At 40.7% G+C, this 24,508-nt stretch overlaps 1 protein-coding gene across 1 annotated transcript; it reads left to right on the top strand.

The window, feature by feature from the left end:
* The first annotated feature begins 187 nt into the window (after window positions 1–187).
* On the top strand, window positions 188–23,578 carry LOC110906897. Its single transcript, XM_022151957.1, has 2 exons — window positions 188–320; window positions 21,375–23,578. The coding sequence occupies exons 1-2, from the start codon at window positions 188–190 to the stop codon at window positions 23,576–23,578; spliced, it is 2,337 nt and encodes a 778-aa protein (XP_022007649.1).
* Window positions 23,579–24,508: the final 930 nt, after the last annotated feature.

The raw sequence follows: 24,508 nt of genomic DNA, 5'->3' as shown, positions 1-24,508 counted from the left end.
TGGAGGAGACATCTCCAAGCCTTATAGCCCTAGAGGTTAAATGAGACCACGCCTGATTTTATAAATCAATTATTAAAGATCAAACCATCAAGATGAAATTCAATATCTATTCTTCATTTGATATATATTCAAATGATTTACCCTGAGCAATGATTTATTGTTGGCATGTAGCCTAATCATTAATATAATGGCAAGCCGAAATTCCGGTGGTACCGATGGCAGATATGACCATATGGAGCATGTCGACCATGAGGGCAGAGGAGATAACCTTCGATCCCTGATTGTTGCGGAAGTCAGCAAAGCTATAGTCGATTTTATGGGTAATTTCAAAGGGCCAAGTCCAATACATTCTAAATCCCCATCTATCCCTCCATCTTCCACACATAAAACCCAAAGTTCACATTATTCCTCGAGTGTGAGGAGTGAACCGAACCAAAACATATTGCCAAGAAAGTACATACTATATATATATATATTTTATCAAATTAACGTAAAGTACATATATATATATATAGTATAGTATATTAGGTTGTGGTTTTTCAGTACTGCATTTCTCTTTCGTCGTATTTCCAGACGAGATTTTCTCCTATGCGGCGTATCCTATTTCCTTCCTCAATCAGATCTTCACCATAGTGGCGAAGTTCAGCTACGTTTTCCTGACTCATGGGTGGTAATATGGCTGGTATGGGCTTGTTGTAAGCTGGTATGGGTTCTCCGTATGGCATGTATGGATATGGGTCATGTCATACCCCAACCGATGGCAGAATCATCGGGGCGCGGCACTGAGCGAAACAGATTGTCCAGAAGTTTCCATAACAATTATCATTACTATTCAATTTAAAGTAACATGTCCCATACCATGTCTCAAACAGTAAACAAATTATTACAGACAAAAACTAGACAAATAATTCTGTGCCAACAACTCAGATTTAAATATAGCAATTGTTTATCTGCTTCTAGAGACCCTTAATTCGACCACTACAGACAACTATTTGTTGGACTCTAGAGCTTTATTCTAGCCTCGCTTTCCTAGCAGATAAGCATCTTAAGCACCTGTCACATACGTTAAAATAAAGTCAATACATAGAATGTAAAGGTGAGCATACAAGTTTGATAATAGCATATAGTGTTCAAAAATAGTTTACGCATAACCAGCACGTACACAGAGGAAAACGAAGCATGTTAATTATCGACATGGATCTATCGATTCCAATGACTGCGGGTTGACTGCCCGAGGCAGTTCGCAATACATGATTACCACCGTAATCCATGCAAGTAATTGTCCTTAACAACCCCCGTGTGAATGGGTGCTGAGTAAAAACTATAGTACTATCATCGTTAAGGCAGGTAGACAGCATTCCACGTGTAAACATAACAACAAGCATTCATTTAGTCACGTAATACATGCGATAACGGTTAGCATTTAAAGTATTGCGTAATGTGTTCGATTGTGATTTAGAATAAGTAATGTATGTAACACCCAAAAGTGCGAAAGCAAATAGGGTTCGAGTATACTCACAGCGGTTGATGGATTGAAGGGAGCACTTGAGAGTAGGGTTAGCCTGAATAGTTCGATAGCATAATGATAAGCAATGCGTAAAACGGAAACAAGTGTTGATGGATCGGACAGCTGGTCGATCGGACGGTAGTCCGATCGGGCGGCTGACCGTTCAGTTGACAGTCCGTTCGGACAGTTGTCTGGTCGGACGGGAGTCCGATCGGATGGCTGTTCGAGTGGATTGTTTCTTCCTTTGAGTAGGATGTGTTTGTGTATGATGGTTGACTTTTGAAGTTTTCGTTGTAGCATTTGAAAACATTGAAGTATCTTTACCTTTCAAGTCGGTCGATCGGACAGTCGTTCGATCGGCCGGCAACCCGATCGGCTAGGTACCTCAGCAAAACAAGTTCTCAGCAGGGTGTCACCTGATCGGACGACTGTTCGATCGGGTGGCACTCCTAGTGCATAGAACATTTTGAAAAATTCGATTAAGTGTTGAAGTCAAGTATCTCATGATCCGAAGAGTAATCCAATCGGTCGGTAGTTCGATCAGACAGCAGTTCGTTCAATACTTAAGCTTCAATGAATTGGTTAAGCGTGGGACCATGTGCTAGCCGATCGGCTGACCAGTCGATCGGCTGACTGTCCGATTGGCTGGCTGTCCGTTCGGACAACAGTTCGATGGGTCAGCACCCGGACCTGATCAGCCTATTCGTCTAACACTTGGTTGTTCTGATTGTTTGTCGTTTTGTCGAGGTATTTTGGCAACGAGTCAAACAACAGAAACCTCGTCTTTACTTGGTTCTCCTGTTCGGACATGAATCACCCAAATCCGGTTGGTGAACGGTTCGAGGCGGTGTTTAACGTTTAACCCGAAATCGGTGACCCTCGTGGATAGATTCCGGATCTTGAGTCACGAAACCACCGAAATGGTTAGTAAGTAAGCACAAGCTCCATTTCTATCGGTTTTGGAAGTATTGAGTGTAAAAGAGTTGAAAGAAAGTTGGAAAAACCATCTTTCAATCCCTTTTTACCGTGATTATGTTTAGATCCGTGAAGGATCTTTGTTTGTTTATGTGGAAATCGATTAGATCCAAGCTATTCTTGGTGGATTGAGGCCAAAACATGAAGTTCTTCAAGAACCCATGATGACATCATCCTAGAACACTTGAGTCTTGATGATTTCACGGTTAAAAGTTAAGATTTAAAGATAGAAAGGTGTAGGAGTGCGTGTGGATCAAGAAAGTACAAGATTTAGGACGAGATCTTACCGGAATTGAGAGAAATCGAAGAAAATGTGAGCTGAGCGTGCTGGTCGGACAGAGGTTTCCAAAAGTAGAAAGTTTGACAATGACAGGGGTATTTATAGGATTCCAAAAGAGGTAAAGGTTGGCCGATCGGTCAGGCAGCACGATCGGACAGCCTGTCCGATCGACTGGTCGTTCGATCGGTTGGTAGCCTGATCGATTAGCTGCCTGATTCGAGTGTTCGGCGCGATGATTTTCGATATTTCGATTTCGATTGCGATTGCGCATCGCTCGCAATAGAGTTTCCTATTCAAATTACTTTTAATCCCAACCACTATATTAACATACAATCATCCTTCGTTCGTATTCGATTTGCGATTGCGATTCAGTTGCGATTGAGTTTGATTGCGATTCGATTGATTACCACACATAACATAAATAAACACGCACAAGTAACACATAAGGCACACACACACGTACAACAGTAACCCAAAATGCGTATATTCGAGTTTGCGAGCGCGATGATGATTAGATTAGATCGATTAGAGTTTAATTAACTTTATCGCATTGTTACTTCCTATTATTCACAGTCGTAAAGCGGTTCGTATTGAGAAATGTACTTGATTACTTCGATTGCAATTATTTACTCCACATAATACAACTAACGTAAGACATAAAATAGATTAACTACAGTTAAAGAAGTCAAACAGGGATTGAGCAAGGAGAGACAGATTGCTATTAGCGATCTTTTCCTCCTTTGACTTCAATCTTGACTTTGACTTTGACTTTCGGAAACACGGGGTGTTACAGCCTCCCCTTGTTTAGGGAATTTCATCCTGAAATTAGGTCGAAGCCGTATCAAACAACTGCGGGTACTTCGCCTTCATATCACTTTCGAGTTCCCAAGTGAACTCTGCGCCTCGTCTGCCTTCCCATCGGACTTTCACAATAGGAATGCGCGAGCGCCTGAGCTGCTTGGTTTGGCGATCCATGATTTCAACAGGCTTTTCCACGAAGTGCAGTGTTTCGTTTATTTGGAGGTCATCGAGCGGTACAATTAAATCATGCTCAGCCAGGCACTTTCGGAGGTTTGACACATGAAAAGTCGGGTGGACGTTACTAAGTTCCTCTGGTAGTTCGAGTCTGTAGGCGACTTTTCCGATCCTTTCCAGAATCTTAAAAGGTCCAACGTATCGAGGCGCTAGTTTCCCTTTCTTGCCGAATCTGACTACACCCTTCCAAGGTGATACCTTTAGGAGTACGTAGTCGCCAACGTCAAATTCAAGGGGCTTGCGTCGTCTATCGGCATAACTTTTCTGCCTACTCCGAGCTTTCAACAAGTTGTCTCAAATTTGGAGGACTTTGTCAGTCGTTTCTTGCAATAGCTCAGGACCGATTAATTGCGAGTGACTGATCTCGTGCCACACAATAGGCGATCGACATCTTCTTCCATATAGAGCCTCGAATGGTGCCATTTGGATGCTGGTATGATAACTGTTGTTATACGAGAATTCGACTAACGGAAGGTATATGTCCCAATTACCACCGAAGTCTATGACACACGAACGGAGCATATCTTCAAGAGTACGAATCGTTCTCTCAGTCTGGCCGTCGATTTGAGGATGGAATGCGGTACTCAGGTTAAGCGTAGTACCAAGAGCAGCTTGAAACGTTTCCCACAATCGCGAGGTAAACCGAGCATCACGGTCAGAAATGATGTCACTAGGCGTCCCATGATTACAAATGATCTCGTCGGTGTAGATTCGGGCTAATCGTTTCACCTTGTAGTCTTCTCGTATCGGCAGAAAGTGGGCTGATTTGGTTAAACGATCAACAACAACCCAAATGCTGTCGTGACCTGATGACGTGTCCGGAAGCTTTGTTATGAAGTCCATAGATATACTTTCCCATTTCCATATAGGGATTGGGGGTTGCTCGAGTAAGCCAGAGGGCCTTTGATGTTCGGCCTTGACTCTTGCACAAGTCAGGCTTTTCCCGACATAGAGAGCGATATCCCTTTTCATGCCCGGCCACCAGTACTTGTAGCGAAGATCCTGGTACATTTTATCAGCACCGGGATGAATAGAATACCGGGATTTGTGGGCTTTGTCCATCAAAATCTTTCGCAATTCGGTCCGCTTAGGGATCCAAATTCGGTCCAGAAAATAGAAGATCCCATTCGATTTGCTTACAAGCTGAGCTCCATCGTGATAGATTCTCTCCCTCTTCAAGGTGCGTTCCTTAAAACAGGTGTGCTGGGCTTCACAGATGAGGGTTTCGAGATCGTATTGGGCTTGGGTATTACGAATTCTGAGCAAATAACTCCGTCTGCTGAGCGCGTCCGCAACGACATTTGCTTTGCCTGGGTGATAACGGATCTCACAGTCGTAATCCTTGAGAAGTTCTACCCATCGGCGTTGACGCATATTAAGTTCTTTCTGATCAAAGATATGTTGCAGGCTCCTATGATTGGTGAATATCGTACACTTGGTACCATACAGGTAGTGTCGCCAAATCTTTAACGCAAAAACAACTGCGCCTAGCTCGAGATCATGGGTTGTATAGTTCTTCTCGTGGATTTTGAGCTGTCGAGAAACGTATGCTATAACCTTGTCTCGTTGCATGAGAACACAACCAAGACCGAGGTTGGAAGCATCACAGTAGACAATGAAACCGTTGTTCCCATCGGGCAATGTGAGAACAGAAGCATTGCAAAGCTTATGCTTGAGGGTTTGGGAAGCAGACTCTTGTTCGTTTCCCCAAACAAAAGACCTGTCTTTATGCGTAAGAGCGGTAAGCGGCACAACGATCTTTGAGAATCCTTCGATAAATCGTCGATAATAGCCCGCTAGACCGAGAAAAGAACGGACTTCAGACGGGTTCTTTGGCGTAATCCAACTCTTAACTGCTTCAATCTTCGCAGGATCGACATGGATACCCTGACTATTAACTATGTGACCCAGAAACTAAACCTTCTCTAACCAGAAGTCACACTTCGAGAACTTGGCATAGAGTTGATTCCCCTGCAGTAGTTTGAGAACCAAACGTAGATGTTGCGCGTGTCCGGCTTTCGATTTGGAATAGATCAAGACATCGTCGATGAATACGATGACGAAACGGTCAAGATATGGTTTACACACGCGATTCATCAGATCCATGAAGATAGCGGGTGCGTTGGTTAAGCCAAATGGCATAACAATGAACTCGTAGTGGCCGTAGCGAGTGCGAAAAGCGGTTTTGGGTATATCTTCTTCCTGAATGCGTAGCTGGTGATAGCCTGAACGGAGATCGATCTTCAAGAACACATAGCACCTTGCAGCTGGTCAAACAAATCGTCAATGTGAGGTAGAGGATAGGGGTTCTTGATGGTTAGCTTATTCAATTCCCGGTAGTCGATGCACATCTTGAATGACCCATCCTTCTTTTTAACGAAGAGGACTGGCGCGCCCCAAGGAGAGGTGCTTGGGCGAATAAAGCCTTTCTCAAGTAATCCCTGGAGTTGATTCGAGAGTTCACGCATTTCGGACGGCGCGAGTCGGTATGGAGCTTTGGCAACAGGGTTGGCTCCAGGAATGAGGTCGATACGGAAGTCGATATCACGACTTGGCGGTAGTCTATGAAGATCATCAGGGAACACCTGAGGAAATTAACGAACCACAGGAACGTCTTTGACTTCTGTCTTCCTTTTCTTTTCCTTCTCTGCTACTACAATGTTGGCCAAGAAAGTTCTGTATTCCTTGCGGAGATACTTGCTAGCTTGGACACATGACATGAGCTTGAGACCTTTCGAAGCAGTTTCACCGTACACACATAATAAATCACCATTCGCGAGCGAGAATCGAATCATTTTATCGAAGCACACAACTTCAGCATGGTTTTCGCGAAGAAAGTCCATGCCTACTATGACGTCAAAACTTCCGAGTTGCATCGGAATGAGGTCGATTGGGAAGATTTGATTGTTGAGCTCGAGGGTACAATCACGGAGAACGGAATTAATGGCGACAGTTCTTCCAGTAGCGACTTCAACTTCGAATGCCGAGGGGAGATAAGAGCGCTTACGACTAAGGAGCTTCTCGAATTCAAATGACACAAAGCAGTTATCGGCTCCAGTATCAAACAAACATGACGCATAAATACCATTCACAAGGAACGTACCATTAACCACGTTGTTGTAAGCCTGGGCTTGACGAGCATTGATGTTGTAGGTTCTGGCGCGTGCTGCTTGTTGCTGCTGCTGCTGGGGCTCTTGCTTCACAACCCTGTTCGGGCACATGTTTGCAAAGTGGTAAGGATCACCACATGCAAAGCAGACTTGAGAATTGATCGCGGGTGCCTGAGCAGCGTGTGGCCTTGTGGGGCTGGGAGTAGAGCTTGATGAGCAGTGGCAGGAGCTGTGGTGTTACGGGGACCATAGCGACAGTTGGCAGTGAAATGACCATACAAATTGCAATGAGCGCAGAAACTACAGGCGAGACCCACCGGATGATGATATGAGCATGTCAGGCAGAGCGGGTGGGGACCTGTGTATGCACGCTTTGCTGGCGGCGCATGAATAACTGGTGCTGGTCGATGATGAGATTGCTGCTGAGCCGGTACGGCTTGCAGAGGGGCAGCAGTGGTAGTGACAGCACAGTTCTTGTTGCTGGAACTGCTGTTGTTGTTCTTCTTCTTGCGGCGTGATGACTTTGATGGTTGACCAGTGGCGGTTTCAGCGGTCGCTGCAGTGGTAGCTTGATGCAGAGACTTGGAGGGCTTATCCCAGAAACCAGCTTTTACTCGCTTGTCGTTGATTTCGACGGCAAGCAAGTAAGTCTCTTCAATTGATGAGGTCTTCGCGCCGTGAACAAAATCGGCAACACAGTCGGGTAGGGCTCGAATGTACTTCTTGATGGCCATGTCTGGCGTCTTGACTTGATCGGGATAGATAATGCTGAGCTGCTTAAAGCGAGCAGTCAGGGCAGCGTTGTCTCCATCCTTCTGCTTAATGTTCCAAAACTCGTCCTCCAGCTTTTGGCGTTCATGGGGAGGGCAGAATTCGTCCATCATGATGGCTTTCAGCTCTTCCCAAGTCAGCTCATAAGCTGCATCATTCCCGCGTTTGTTTCGTTCGGCCGTCCACCAGTCTAGAGCGCGGGACTGGAAGACGCCGGTTGCGTTTAGGGTACGGAGATTTTCTGGACAGCCGCTTTGGCGCAGAGTGACTTCGACGGAATCGAACCATTGAAACATGGCTGTTGGGCCATCTTCTCCGGTAAATTCCTTTGGTCCGCATGCCTTGAACTGTTTAAAGCTGAAAACAGTTTTGGCAGCATCTTTGGGAGCTTCAGTTCTCGACTCCTCAGATGATTTGCTGACGTTCTCGTAGACATCACTGACAGCTTTTGCTACTTGTTTGGCAATAATAGCAGCACGACGTTTGTCTCTCTTTTCTTGGCGAGTAAGTAGGTGACGGGATCCAGATGACATTGTCTGCAACAGACATCATTATAGGACTCATCACATCATAATCGAATCTCACCTCACACGTCTAGTTCTAACTAAAGCTCAGTAGCACGCATAATCACATAACACATAGGCACGAGATCACAGATTCACATAATCACAGAAGCACATAAGCATGTAGGGCACAGAATCCCCGAAACACATAAGCACATATGCAATTAATCACAGAGGCAGTCAGAATACAGAAACCTATTATTCAAAGTTTGCGTGTCGTTCGAATATAGCGATTGCGTATAGCATATCGAGTAATATAGCATAATCGTATAGCGTGGCATAAGGTCATCCGTATGGTAGCGACTTGTTGGCGTATTGAGATAGAAGTGCAGTGTGAGTTGTGCGTATCGATCAAAGTGAATGCAAAAATCGAATAATTCTCCAAAAATTTAAAGCACATAAACAGGTAAATACATTTAAAGCACATAAAATCGACGAATTATCAGAGTCAGCAGTTGCGGGCTCAGAATCGAAACACATAGAAATCGAGAAATGGATTGTCTGGGGCTATTAGACATTGACTACCCAAAGCGATTCGACTATTCTCAAAGACTTGTCATCACATTTTGACTTTCGGGATCGGCCTCTTCCTCGATTCTTGGGCATCGGCACACATTTCTCTAGTCATATCATAAGTTCAGGTCGTTGGAGTCCGTCGAGGCTTTGGTGAGATAGACAAAAGTCGGAACAAGTCGTCAAGGTTAGGGTTTCACCCCTGGCTTAGCAACTTCTTCTTTGTTTAAGCAAAATGGCGACGAAAATCCGCGTCAAAAGACGAAAATCCGCATCAAAGTACGGATTTCACTCCTGATTCAACGCGAATTCTCGCGTTTTATAGATAATTACTGGTGAATAGGTAATTTAATCGGGAGTTTTGCGGTTTTCACACCTAATCCCGATCAAATTACTTGCTTGGTTTTGGATGATTGTGCGGTGATAGTGTAGTGTAAGCGAGAATAACGAGATATAGCACATATGCTCGGTCTGTTGGTTCCTAACTATAGTCTAGGTCTCTAAGACATCGACCCGGACTAGGTCGTGTCTAGCCTAATTCCCTATAGTTATGGCTCCGATACCAATCTGTCACACCCCAACCGATGGCGGAATCATCGGGGCGCGGCACTGAGCGAAACAGATTGTCCAGAAGTTTCCATAACAATTATCATTACTATTCAATTTAAAGTAACATGTCCCATACCATGTCTCAAACAGTAAACAAATTATTACAGACAAAAACTAGACAAATAATTATGTTCCGACAACTCAGATTTAAATATAGCAATTGTTTATCTGCTTCTAGAGACCCTTGATTCGACCACTACAGACAACTATTTGTTGGACTCTAGAGCTTTATTCTAGCCTCGCTTTCCTAGCAGATAAGCATCTTAAGCACCTGTTACATACGTTAAAATAAAGTCAATACATAGAATGTAAAGGTGAGCATACAAGTTTGATAATAGAATATAGTGTTCGAAAATAGTTTACGCATAACCAGCACGTACACAGAGGAAAACGAAGCATGTTAATTATCGACATGGATCTATCGATACCAATGACTACGGGTTGACTGCCCGAGGCAGTTCGCAATACATGATTACCACCGTAATCCATGCAAGTAATTGTCCTTAACAACCCCTGTGTGAACGGGTGCTGAGTCCAAACTATAGTACTATCGTCGTTAAGGCAGGTAGACAACATTCCACGTGTAAACATAACAACAAGCATTCATTTAGTCACGTAATACATGCGATAACGGTTAGCGTTTAAAGTATTGCGTAGTGTGTTCAATTGTGATTTAGAATAAGTAACGTATGTAACACCCAAAAGTGCGAAAGCAAAAAGGGTTTGAGTATACTCACAGCGGTTGATGGATTGAAGGGAGCGCTTGAGAGTAGGGTTAGCCGGAATAGTTCGATAGCATAATGATAAGCAATGCGTAAAACGGAAACAAGTGTTGATGGATCGGACAGCTGGTCGATCGGACGGTAGTCCGATCGGACGTCTGACCGTTCGGTTGACAGTCCGTTCGGACAGTTGTTCGGTCGGACGGGAGTCCGATCGGATGGCTATTCGAGTGGATTGTTTCATCCTTTGAGTAGGATGTGTTTGTGTATGATGGTTGACTTTTGAAGTTTTCGTTGTAGCATTTGAAAACATTGAAGTATCTTTACCTTTCAGGTCAGTCGATCGGACAGTCGTTCGATCGGCCGGCAACCCGATCGGCTAGGTACCTCAGCAAAACAAGTTCTTAGCAGGGTGTCAGCTGATCAAACGACTGTTCGATCGGGTGGCACACCTAGTGCATAGAACATGTTGAAAAATTCGATTAAGTGTTGAAGTCAAGTATCTCATGATCCGAAGAGTAATCCAATCGGACGGTAGTTCGATCGGACAACAGTTCGTTCAATACTCAAGCTTCAATGAATTGGTTAAGCGTGGGACCATGTGCTAGCCGATCGGCTGGCCAGTCGATCGGCTGACTGTCCGATCGGCTGGCTGTCCGTTCGGACAACAGTCCGATCGGTCAGCATCCTGACCTGATCAGCCTGTTCGTCTAACACTTGGTTGTTCTGATTGTTTGTCGTTTTATCGAGGTATTTTGACAACGAGTCAAATAACAGAAACCTCGTCTTTTCTTGGTTCTCCTGTTCGGACAGGAATCACCCAAATCCGGTTGGTGAACGATTCGAGGCGGTGTTTAACATTTAACCCGAAATCGGTGAACCTCAAGGAAAGATTCCGGATCTTGAGTCACGCAACCACCGAAATAGTTAGTAAGTCGGCACAAGCTCCGTTTCTATCAGTTTTGGAGGTATTGAGTGTAAAAGAGTTGAAAGAAAGTTGGAAAAACCATCTTTCGATCCCTTTTTACCGTGATTATGTTTAGATCCGTGAAGGATCTTTGTTTGTTTATGTGGAAATCGGTTAGATCCAAACTATTCTTGGTGGATTGAGGCCAAAACATGAAGTTCTTCATGAACCCATGATGACATCATCCTAGAACACTTGAATCTTGATGATTTCACGGTTAAAAGTTAAGATTTGAAAGATAGAAAGGTGTAGGAGTGCGTGTGGATCAAGAAAGTACCAGATTCAGGAGGAGATCTTACCGGAATTGAGAGAAATCGAAGAAAAGGTGAGCTGAGCGTGCTGGTCGGACATAGGTTTCCAAAAGTATGACAGGGGTATTTATAGGATGCCAAAACAGGTAAAGGCTGGCCGATTGGTCAGGCAGCATGATCGGACAGCCTGTGCGATCGGACAGCAGTCCGATTGGCTGGCCGTTCGATCGGCTGGTAGCCTGATCGATCAGCTGCCTGATTCGAGTGTTCGGCGCGATGATTTTCGATATTTTGATTTCGATTGCGATTACGCATCGGTCGCAATTGAGTTTCCTGTTCAAATTACTTTTAATCCCAACCACTATATTAACATACAATCATCCTTCGTTCGTATTCGATTTGCGATTGCGATTCAGTTGCGATTGAGTTTGATTGCGATTTGATTGATTACCACACATAACATAACATAAATAAACACGCACAAGTAACACATAAGGCACACACACACGTATAACATAACCCAAAATGCGTATATTCGAGTTTGCGAGCGCGATGATGATTAGATTAGATCGATTAGCGTTTAATTAACTTTATCGCATTGTTACTTCCTATTATTCACAGTCGTAAAGCGGTTCGTATTGAGAAATGTACTTGATTCCTTCGATTGCAATTATTTGCTACACATACTACAACTAACGTAAGACATAAAATAGATTAACTACAGTCAAAGAAGTCAAACAGGGATTGAGTAAGGAGCGACAGATTGCTATTAGAGATCTTTTCCTCCTTTGACTTCAATCTTGACTTTGACTTTGGAAACACGGGGTGTTACAGGTCATTCATCAGGTCTTGAAATGCCCAGTCATTAGTCCACCATTGTTCTAGTGGGTTTAGTGCTCGTAACTTGGGTATTTCATTTGGGTTGAAAGCTGGTATTGGCAGTGGGTTTTCTTGATTTGGTTCTGGGTACCTTGGTATTGGTGCTATGGGTTGTTTTGGGTATAAAGGTAATAACTGAGGTTCTGGTTCTGCTACACGATTAAAGTCGAGCTCATTTTCTGCGGTTCGAAACATATCAAGACTAGCTAATCTCCTATCTAGTTCCTCCCACATAGACCTTGACACAGGTATCTGTGCAGTCCCTTCTACAAAAGTTATTGTTGCTTCCTTATTTTTCCTTTTTCTCCTCTTTTTCCTATTTTCCTTATTGAACCATCCCCTTTTCTTAGGTGGAAAGGCTTCCTCAGATTTTGCTCTAAAAAAAGGTTCTTCGGTATCAGCCACGTATCCGGGTGCTATCTCATATGATCCTTCATCCAACAGAGAATTGGACATGTGACGATAGGTGTCAGAGGTATTTTGAACACTCATATTGTGAACTCAAAAATCGTCAAAAAATAATAAAATCATAATATAAATATTAATATTTATTTACACAGAATAACACATAAGTTATTTACCCAAATTTCCTAACATAATTGTTTAAAATTTAGGTATTAAAAGAATGCCTAAATGGCTTAAACCAGTGGCTCTTATACCACCTTCTGTTGCAACCCCCAACCCCACCTTGGGAGCAGGAGCCGCGAGCCTGACTGGTGGTATCGGTGTTAATTAAATTTGCAACGGAATTAAATCATCAGGATCGTAGTTAGGAAATAACTTCAGAGTTTATAAAACACCAAAGTTTTTATATATTAAACAAATGGGCTAAAACCCATATTCCATTTATAATGTATTTATAGGGATAAACCCTAATATGCTGAAAACATAACTTCTTTTTTTATTCAGGTAACTATAGCCACTTTATTTAAGCCTTCAGTGCTCCATAGCTGGCTTATAATAGTTTCACATCAAGTTACATGAAACACGATTTAAAAATATTTTATCAGCAAGAAATACTGGCGAGTGACAAGTTCATTCCAGTTTTTTTAAAATATATTGTTATACTTGACAGTATCAACAGCGATTACAATGTTTATATCTACCCAAAAACTTAGTCAGTATTTGTCAGGTTGGCAGTTACAATGGCTGTGGTCATATTACTATTGGCTACTTTCATCCAATAGCGACGCTTGAATAGTAGTGTATACAAAACCCCACATACCGGCAGTAATTGTAGAATACACAGACTTAAACACTGTAAGTATAACTGAAAATATTTAAGGTTTTGCAAAGCAGTTTGGTAAAAAAAAAAGAGAGAGAATGACTCACTTTGTAAATTTAGATTTTACTATAAGCTTCGTGATAATATTTTCTGATGATTTTCCTGAGTTTCTAATAAAAATATACAATGCACAGTTGTTAGTATAATAACCCAATTCAACTTTATCAATACATCACAAGATCAGAACCCCAACGTAGTTTACAAAGCATAGCCTTTATCAGACAGCGCCTTGACATCCGTTGCTGGGTTCAAGATCGATCAGACAGGGTATCAAATTAGTGATCAGGGGTTAAAACACTTACAATGTGGCAGAGCTTCAAAGTTTATTTGTGTGACAGTTGTGCCATTATGATCATCATACAATTACGAATCCAATGAAATCTTGTGTTTCATTCTCGGGATTTGTACAATTACATGTGACAAGTACACATATCAAATTTCGTATGATTCCGAACTCTCGAGAAGCTTTTCTGGAAGTTATACGCAAACTGTTACGTAAACGTAATCAGTTTAACACGACATACCCTCCGGAATAGTGACATAATCTTAACATACCTTAGCAACGTACACTCCGGAACAAGATCACATGGACTATTTGTGACAAACAAGTTTATCCAATCACATGGACTATTTGTGACAAACTGCAAAAGCCTTCCAATTCGTATAGCAACGTACACTCCGGAACAAGATCATAAGCTAAACATAACCTAAATACCCTTACCATAGCTCAGAAATAAGCTTTGAGGGGTTCGGTGTGAGAAAATATGCTTATTTGATCAACAGGGACTAAAAGCGTCAAAAACTGCGAAAGTTTGCATAAACGTGCATATCTCACGTTCTGACCATATCCGGACATCCAAAAAAATTTTGTAATCACTAAAATATTATATTTAGTGATAAGAATGCAAAAATACCATTCGTCGCACAGTTTGGATCGTTTTCTTGTCCGTTCGAGTTTCATCATAATTAACCGAACAACGCGACCGTACGACCAAACGAACCGACATCCCTGATATTTCCAAGCATATTTCAAGTCCCCTAAGCTTTAACATCCTTGTAGAGCATTGAAAATGGGTTAACTAGGGTTAAACGCGTCAAAAATGCATTAAAATACGTGCAGGGACCATTTATGCAAATTTCTGAAAGTCAGCAGCAGGGGGTCGCGCCACGCGACAGCCCTGGGCTGCTGCTGCTGTCGCACGACGCGACCAGTACATCTGGGAAGAAACTTGATTTTTGAAAAACAGCAGCCTGCACTTGGTTTTGTTGATTGTTTTCAAGTCTTGTTCACCAAGTTTAAGTGTTCTCCAAGCCTTTAAATCTGATCCTAACACTTGGCATGATCTTGATCTTCCTTGGAGGCCACACAAGACACTTGTCACAATCCTACAATCCAAGAATTACTATAAATAGTAAGGTCTTCTTGCTTCATTCTTGCTCATTCCTCATTTCCTTTCTCTAACACTCTAAGTGGAGTTGCTACCTTCTTAGGAGGCCTCCCATCTGAGTTTTCTAGTTAATCTTTCAGCTTTAGAGCACTTGTAAGTGTTCTTTCATGGCTAGTTCATTTATTTCAGCAATTACAAGCTGAAAGTCAAACAGTTTGACTAACGTTTGACTTTCGGTTTTGACCATCAATTGTTCAAGTCAAAGTTCAATTGAACTTTGCAACGTGAGCATAATCACGATGGTTATAATCCCTTGCGATTATACCTAATGTTAGGTCCGGTTTCGCTCCGATTCGATTGCGTAACGACACGTTCGACGTGCGGAATCCGTGAACGTGTGTGACCGAACAGACGAGATCGTACGAATGACGTGATTCTATTGATGATGTAACATATACAAGCTCCGTGAATCACGTTTTGCCACTTTCTCTCTCTAGTTTCTCTCTCTATGCACCTAAGCTCTCCAAGCTCTAATGTGGCAAAAGTCTTTAACTCTTAACCTAAGGCTCCTATTTATAGGCACAAGGTTATAAGGGATTCCCCTTATTTACAAGTTTGCCACCTTGCCTATTTCTCTATTAATTACAATATAAAGCCTATTTTACTTCTATTTCAGCTACGGTTCTGATTGACGCAGGCGATAGACATCACTGCACTAACAGTCTCCCCCTTGGATATTGCCGCAGTCAATCTGTATTCAAACTCGTAGCGACTTGTTTTTCTCTCTCTCTCTCTGAGTCTTCTTGAAGGTTTGACGGTATCAGCAACCATAGACTCCCTCTTTCTCGAACAAAATCCCCGTGGATCTGTTTTTGAGCTTCCGTTGCTCCCCCTCTCACTTAGACTCCTTTTTCTTCAGGCTCCCCCTTTCGTCAAGCTTCCGTGCTTTTGGGATCGACACCTGCTTTCCGATTACAAGCTCTTCCAGGAACGATACCTGGCTTTTTGAATCCACGCTTTTCGTTTGCGTTGAGCTCGTCTTCAGACTCCCCCTTAGACTCAGCTGTCGGGATCGTAGTCTGGCTTTCATCGGTTTACAAGTTCAGGATCAATTCCTGGCTTTGTTCTACATCTGCTCAGGACTTGAAACCCGGTTAACCTGCATATCCTCTACCTCAACATAAGTTTCACAAAATTTATAACCAATTAATTCTCGTAAACTTACCGGTAGATATCATTTTCAACAAACACATTAGTTACATCAAGTTCAAATAAATGACCTTGATTAACCCATATACACAATCTTTTGAAATATTTGTATATGACATTCAAAGTTTTCAACATATTCTCCCAAATAAACCATTTATATATGTCATTTAAAGTTTTCAACATATTCTCCCAAACCTGTTCATCATGTTTAGCACTCAAATTTTGAATATCAGCTCTTCAACATCTGTTGTCGAAAATCTTTTTGACTTTTCAAAGAATTTATGCTAAAACACTCCGAAAATCTTTTTGGATTTTTGTTTTTGAAAGAAATGCAGTAAACAAATATATACAAATAATATTTTTGTGAGTTTGTGTAAGAGGATCATATCAGTTCTTGAGACAAATCACTAGCACCGTTAAGCTTTAATCATTTTAAGTTCTAAACGATTCACCTCGATTGACGATATAGTTGTCCTCTTAAATTTTCACACACTTTTTCAATCTATTCAGGATACGATTTAGATGTTTTAGGAACTTAGCTCAATTCATGTGTCCCACCTCTTGAATATACTCCCGTATCCAGAATCTCAATATTCAGTCTTACAGGCAAGAATACTACAATGATGTCTGTACATAATTTAGGGGTTAAATGCGAGAACTGAGGGATCTCAGGTCAGAACTTCCGTTCAGCAGAGAGATATCAGCTTCGACTTAGCAGTGTGTCCCCTTTAGAGGATCTTTTTAGCTACAACAGATGATTATCAATTTTATTGTCTAATCACTGAGGGCTAGAATGCTATGTTTCAAGCATTTACTGCAAAGCATTATCCAAGGACTAGGTCAGAACTACCGTTCAGCAGAAGTCCCGGAATAATACCCCAGACATCATAGAGTATTAACACCTAGTATATCAGAATACGAGACCTTTCAAACGAGATTTCAGGGGTTACCTATATATCCAAGTAGTGTTCCCCACAAATTTCGCAAGTTTGAAATTTTAGGTTTATATCCCGAATAAATCTACTAAATGTACGAAAACCTATCGTCACATTATCAGTGAGACCGTTTATCACATTTGACATTACATTTCTTTAGCATGCTGTGATAGTCCACTGATGTACTATCATTTCCTCTTTTATCAACAAAACTCATTTTTCTTTTTCAATGTTTTTGGAATTTTCAAATTTTCTAATTTTTTTTTTAAAATTTTTCTCCCCCTAAAATCAAAATATGTTTCAATTTTGATTTTCAAGGAAAATTTGAAAACTGTACAAATAAAATGACAAACTGATATCGAATCACTTCAATTCGCCATTCATTTGGCATAAACAATCAGAACTCCCCCTCACAACAAACTATTTTCCCATTGTGATTTCAAAACACTTAAGTTTGTTTTAATCAAAATGGTTTTTCCGGAAAATTAGTTTTGTGTGACATTTTATAAACTCGGGGTTTCATCACATTGTTTTTCATATTATCACTTGTAGGAAAAATGAATCAAGTACAACTTAATGTCCCTGATTTATCTTTTGAAAGACGAAAAATCACTATAGTGAAATTTCTCAAGAAATGTGCCGATTCATGTTCCACGCTTACCAACCTGGGAACTCCGGCAAGTCAGTTTTTTTTATTTAAACAGATTCACCCAAGCCTGACCAGCCTTGGATGATTTTGACAATTTTACCTCAAAACTTGGCTCTTCTGGTTTTGACGAACCAGAATCATTGCCTGAGTGTGGCTTGTCTGACTTTGATCTGTCAGATTCATCGCCGACACGTTTCTTTTTCTCCTTTTTCTCTGTTGTCCTCAAATTTGTAACTGATGAACTCGGCTTGTTTGACTTTGCAGTCAATTGAAGCGATTCATCAGTACTTTTATTCTTACCAACTGAAGAACCTGAGGACAAAATCCTTTCCAGATATTCTCTGGCCTTCTTCCTCTTCTTACGCAGTCTGTCTTTTTGCCCCTGAGAAAGTTTTACTTTCGTTTCCTGAACTTTCTGTTCTTGAACTTTTGGTTCTTGAACTTTCTGTCCTTTGGGCTTGACTTTGACTGGTTTCTTTGCCTTACTTTGAGATTCAGCCCTCGATATTCCCATTGATCTCCTTGGGCAATCTCTGGCAATGTGTCCTTGAATTTGGCAGTTAAAGCATCTTCGCGTTTCATAACTCCAATTCTGGCAGTTAACAGCAATGTGACCTCTAACTCCACAAGAGTAACACACTCTGTTATCATACCATATATCATCTTCATTCCAAATGCTCAGATCATAACATTGTCTGGCTTTGTAGTAATCTGCACTCCTCCTCAATGTTGGATTTGGCTTTGAAGCACTGTGGTCAAACCTGCACCACTTATTACCAACATTTTGTGAGTTTTCATTTTTAACTTTTTGTGATTTTTGAAAATGATTGGATGATTGATCTGATGAGCTTTTATTTTCTTTTTTAGGATTTTTCAAATTTTTATCTTTTTGTTTTTGTTCCACATTCTTCTTTACAGGTTTTTGCGTTGAGCATTCACCTTTCTCAGTAGACTGTAAAACAGTATTTTTAAACATTTCATTTAATTTCAAAAATGTTTTTCTTTTTTCTTCCTTTTCCTTTTCATCATCAGATTTTTCATCACAATCTTCAATTTTGACTTTGTCAAAATTTGTGAACTTGTCACTTATTGGAACAGAATTGATCGGTTTTGGACAGGGAAAATTCAACCTGTCTGATGAAGTCACAAAACCTTTCAATTTCGTTTCAAGTTCATCAATCTTGATCCTTGAATTCTCAGCTTCATTTTCAAGCTGTGATATTCTTTCAAGATAAGACTTGATTGATTTTTCATTTTCAATTTTAAGATTTTCAAGAACAGATTTTTCATTTTCCAAGACTTTTAACTGTTCTTGAAATCTTGTTTCACTCTCTTTTAAATTTTTGTTTTCCAGTTTAATCCAGAAATCTTTTTCAAACTCAGCAATTTTCTTTTGAGCATCTACAGCTTCATGCTCAAGTCGAATGATTTTAGCAAGATGAGAGTTTATTTCGCTTTGTTTTTCCAAATTATTCTTTCCAAAAATATCTCTCTCATCTTGTAAAATCTTCATTTGACTTTTGAAATCATTTTCCAATTTTTTAAAATTGTTGTTTTCCAATAACAAACTCTCAAGACTCTTTAAGAGTTTGTCATTATCAGATCTCAATTTCAGAATCTGTTCGCCATCAGCTTTCTTCTCGTTTTTCAGGGTATTGTTTTCCAATGTCAAACTCTCCACATCCTTCAAGAGTTTCGCACTGTCGGCTTCTGATTTTTCGCATTTCGAGCATACAACTTCACATTTTGAAGTTTCATCCTTCTTAGATTCTTCAATCTTTGTTATTCCTTCTCTAACCCTGTTGATTAATTCACTAAACTCATCCAAACTTATATTTTCTGAGTTTCTTTCTATTTCATCTAATAACTCTTTCTTTTTCTTTTTCTCTTCTTCATCTCCCCACCATTTCTTCTGCCAATAATCATCCTCTTCTTTGTACTCCTGGATGATGGCTTCGATATCTATCGTTTTGTCATCAATCGCGATGTTGCCATATTCATCCAAATAACATTCTCTATATGGATCCCATCGGTTTGCACGTTTTGCTTCCTGATAGACACCTGAGAGTCGGATGATCTTTGCTTCAGCAACCATTTTTCGATATTCGTACTTCTGTTCTTCTGTACGATTATCTTTCCATTGAATAGGTTCATTTTTCGCCATGAACTTATATTTGTGAATTACCTTGTAAATTCCCTCGTGTTACCTGCAAATCAACAACCAAACAATCAGTTTAAAAATATCAAACAACTGAAACAGTGCTAGTCGATCGAATGAGAATGTCCTGCTAGCCGATCGAGCGAAATGTTACAAACCAATCGAGTGACAATTTACGCTGCTGTTCGATCGAGTACACCAGTCGATCGAGTGAGTGGTTCGATCCAAGATTCCTGTTCGTTTCAAATCTTTCCCGTTTTAACCTTCCTAGCCGATGATTAACACTTCACGACAAAATCTTGAGTTGATCGGCTGGAACTTTGACTTCAATGTGTAACAAATATCAAATATCGATGCAAACTTCAGAATTAATGTCTAACACAAAACAATTTTTGATTTATATGTGCTTGAATTTTATTCGACCAACAACAAAGGTGGCCAACTCAACTCATTTCACATAAAATGATTTGACTGATTTAATCATAATGCAAATGATGAAATGCCGACAATCTTTTAAGATCATTGCAAGCTCATTGGACCACAAATATTCACATCACATGATCACGTGATGTAGTTGTTTATGTAGGCAAATTACTTTTGTTGACTAGTGATACATGCACTTAAACGATCTCATGCAAGTGTGGCCGACAAGATAAATGAATGCTAAAATCCTGATTGAACCGACGACTGATAAAAACTGATTAATGTTGAATGTTGCTAGCCGATTGGATGAATGATAGGTGACACTGCTAGCCGATCGAGGTAGCTAGCCGATCGGTTAGGCTAGCCGTTCGGTTAGGCTACTCGATTGAAGACATTTGCTGCTGTTCGATTCAAAGCACTTTGCTAGCCGTTCGAGGCAGCTATCCGTTCGGCTAGGAATATTCCTGCTGTTCGTTCGAGGATGCTAGCCGATCGAGGCAGCTAGCCGATCGGTTAGAAAAATATGTCTGCTGTTCGATCGAGCGGCGTGTTCGATCGAGCGGCGTGTTCAATCGAGCGGCGTGTTCGATCGAGTCACTTCCTAACCGATCGAGTGAGCTACTCGATAGATGAAAGTTCCTATTCGAACCAAAAATACTGCTGTTCGATTGGTTTTCGAAGAAAAAAAAAACTGAATTAACAATTAAAGTAACCAACAATCATGCAAAATGACAACTTTGTTTTAATGGCTGACAACACGCAATTCAAACAGCATTTAATTTGACCTCTTAATTCCACTTACCTTCAATTTTATAGGACCACTTATCTTCATGTCTCATGCAAACTGATAGTGGTCAAAACAACTTTAATTTTCAAAGTGATCCTATTTGACCTCTAAATTCACTATCTTAATGCAATTAATGATGATCTGACCAACCTTTTAAAATTCACTAGTAATTCTCATGCAAAGTCATTGATTTTTGCAAAATGGTGGCCGTTAATTTCAATGTCCCTTAAGTTCTCATTGGACCTTTGAATCCACTATTTTTTTTTTTTAATGAAGCATATGTATATGGCCGACAATCATTAAATCTTCACATTTGAAAAAGATTTTTCTAACCTGTTAAATTACTTTTACAGTACAGGGTCGATCGCGGTGGAATGTAGTTCGTCCTTCATTACCCTGATTCCGAAAAACAAGGATCCGGTGGGGTTAAAGGATTACAGACCGATAAATTTGATTGGGGTGATTAGCAAAACGATATCCAAGATTCTCGCTAATCGATTAAAGAAGGTGATCGGGGGAATAATTTCGGAAAATCAGACGGCTTTTCTTAAGGGAAGGTATATTCTCGATAGCCCTTTAATGTTAAATGAACTTATCGCCTGGATTAAAAAAGAGAATAAAAAGGCTTTCCTTCTAAAAATTGATTTTGAAAAGGCTTATGATAACGTCAATTGGAAATTCCTTTTAGACATCATGGATCAAATGGGTTTTCCAGGGTTATGGCGTAAATGGGTTGAAGGGGTTCTAGTTTCGGCCAGATCCTCGGTTCTGGTGAACGGGTCCCCTACTTTTGAGTTTAGTTGTTCCAAAGGTGTTAGGCAAGGAGATCCGTTGTCTCCGTTTTTGTTCCTTTTGGTTATGGAAGCTCTATCCAGTATTTTTTGTAAAGCTGGGGTTGAAGGATTATTTAAAGGAATTCAAACCCCTAATAATGGGCCGAAAATCTCGCATATGTTTTACGCGGATGATGCTCTTGTGATGGGGGAGTGGGATAGGGCTAATGTGTTAAATGTAACCAGATGTTTGAGAATTTTTTATATGTGTTCGGGTTTAAAGATTAACCTTCATAAATCTAACTTATACGGGTTGGGAGTGGAAGATGGTGAGATAAGGGATATGGCTAAAGTGGTGGGGTGTAATTCTGATAAAATTCCGCTCACTTATTTGGGGATTACTGTGGGAGCTAACATGAACAGAATTAATAATTGGACTCCAATTATTGAGGTTTTCGATAAAAGATTGTCGGTGTGGAAAGCTAAAACTATTTCGATTGGGGGGAGACTCACTCTGATTAATTCTGTGTTGGAAAGTCTCCCTATTTATTACTTCTCGTTATACAAGGTTCCAGTAGGAATTGTAAAAATTCTTGAAGCGAAAATGAGAAATTTTTTTTGGGCGGGATCAAATGAAAATAAAAAAATGAACTGGGTGGCTTGGGATTGGATCACGTGGCCTAAATCAAAAGGGGGGTTGGGCATAAACAGACTTAAAGAGATCAATTTGGCTCTTCTTTTTAAATGGGGGTGGAGGTATAGAGTCGAAAATCAAAATTTATGGAGAAAGGTGGTGGAAGCTTGTCATGGTAATAACAATCAAAGGAGCTTCCTTCCACTTAATGGAAAAATTTCGGGATGTTGGAAAAATATTGTGAATGCGATTTCTAACCTGAAAATTAACGGGAAGGGTTTAAACAGCCTGATTTTGGGTAAGGTGGGGAACGGGGAGGAGATTCGTTTCTGGCTGGATACTTGGTTGGGTGATAAGCCTTTTGTGGAAAGATGGCCACACTTGTTCGGTTTGGAATTGTCTAAAATGTGCAGGGTTGCTGACAAAAGGGATGGGATCCAAGGTTATAGCGGTTTTGTGTGGAATTGGTATAGACAACCAGAGACAGATGTTGAGCTTAAGGAATGGCAGGAATGTCAGGAGGTTCTCAGCAGGGCATCATTTTCAAATAATGAGGATTTATGGTTGTGGAACGATGAAAATCAGGAAGGATTCTCGGTGAAGGCAGTAAAAATGGCTCTTATTAAGGATAGAGGAGTTAGTCACCCCCCTAACTTTGAATGGTGTAAATGGGTTCCGATCAAATGCAATATCATGGCGTGGAGAGGTAATCTGGATAGATTAGCTACGAGAGTTAACTTAAGAAGAAGGAATGTGAATATTTCTTCAGTTATGTGCCCTTTTTGCGATGAATTTGAGGAAACGGTGGAGCACCTTTTTACTGCTTGTTCGGTGGTGGAGAGAGTTTGGTCGGCTTTCAGTGCTTGGTGTAAATTGCCTCAGATATATGCTTTCGACTTCAAAGACATTATGGAGATTCACAATTTCACGTGTCTCAGTAAGAAAGCAAAGAGTATCATTCAAGGTCTGGTGATGATTTCGTGTTGGTGTATCTGGAAAGGAAGAAATGATTTGGTGTTCAAGCAGTTTAGACGAAGTCCACAAGATATTTTAGGGGAGGTTAAATCGAAGGGTTATGGGTGGGCTAGAAATAGAACTCCTTGTAATTATATTAGTTGGGTAGATTGGTGTAAATATCCGTTGTATATGTTGTAATTGTCGGCCTTTTGCCCGTTTGGGTCGGGGGTGTTGTTTTGTTGTTTGGCCTTTTGCCCGTTTGGGTCGAAGGTGTGTTTTAATGAAGTTTTCTTTTCAAAAAAAAATTAAATCTTCACATGCAAAGTTGATGTCATACATTCATACTGTCATCATTAAGCACATAGGTTGAATCAAATGGTTGTGGCCGACAAGTATAATATTCTTAATAATCCTATTAGACCACAATTTGTATTGAGAATTAATTTCACATGCACACCGCTTCAATGTCTATCTTCTTGTGGTCGACAGCAATGTTACCATATCTCAATTTTTTTCGAACAGAAAATCCAAGATTTCTCTCAAACGGTTTCGAATTAAGATCTGAAAATTTGTAGGCTTGTAGATCAATCACTTTCGCACAACATATCCGAAAATCAGCAATTTTCGACCGTGAAAACCTGTTCAAATTGTCAAAATTCAGTTAATAACGTGAAGAACAAGTAAAAATGAAGAAAATTGACAAATCTGAATGAAATTCGAATCTGTTTCTGATGAAATCCAGTACGAATCTGTGCGTTTGATCTTCGCAACCGAGAACCTGCTCTGATACCACTTGTTAGGTCCGGTTTCGCTCCGATTCGATTGCGTAACGACACGTTCAACGTGCGGAATCCGTGAACGTGTGTGACCGAACAGACGAGATCGTACGAATGACGTGATTCTATTGATGATGTAACATATACAAGCTCCGTGAATCACGTTTTGCCACTTTCTCTCTCTAGTTTCTCTCTCTATGCACCTAAGCTCTCCAAGCTTTAATGTGGCAAAAGTCTTTAACTCTTAACCTAAGGCTCCTATTTATAGGCACAAGGTTATAAGGGATTCCCCTTATTTACAAGTTTGCCACCTTGCCTATTTCTCTATTAATTACAATATAAAGCCTATTTT

Source organism: Helianthus annuus, chromosome 14, assembly GCF_002127325.2.
Source record: "Helianthus annuus cultivar XRQ/B chromosome 14, HanXRQr2.0-SUNRISE, whole genome shotgun sequence".
Taxonomy (NCBI): Eukaryota; Viridiplantae; Streptophyta; class Magnoliopsida; order Asterales; family Asteraceae; genus Helianthus; species Helianthus annuus.
The sequence above is the reverse complement of the archived record's forward strand: the minus strand, read 5'-3'. Positions and strand labels throughout refer to the sequence as shown.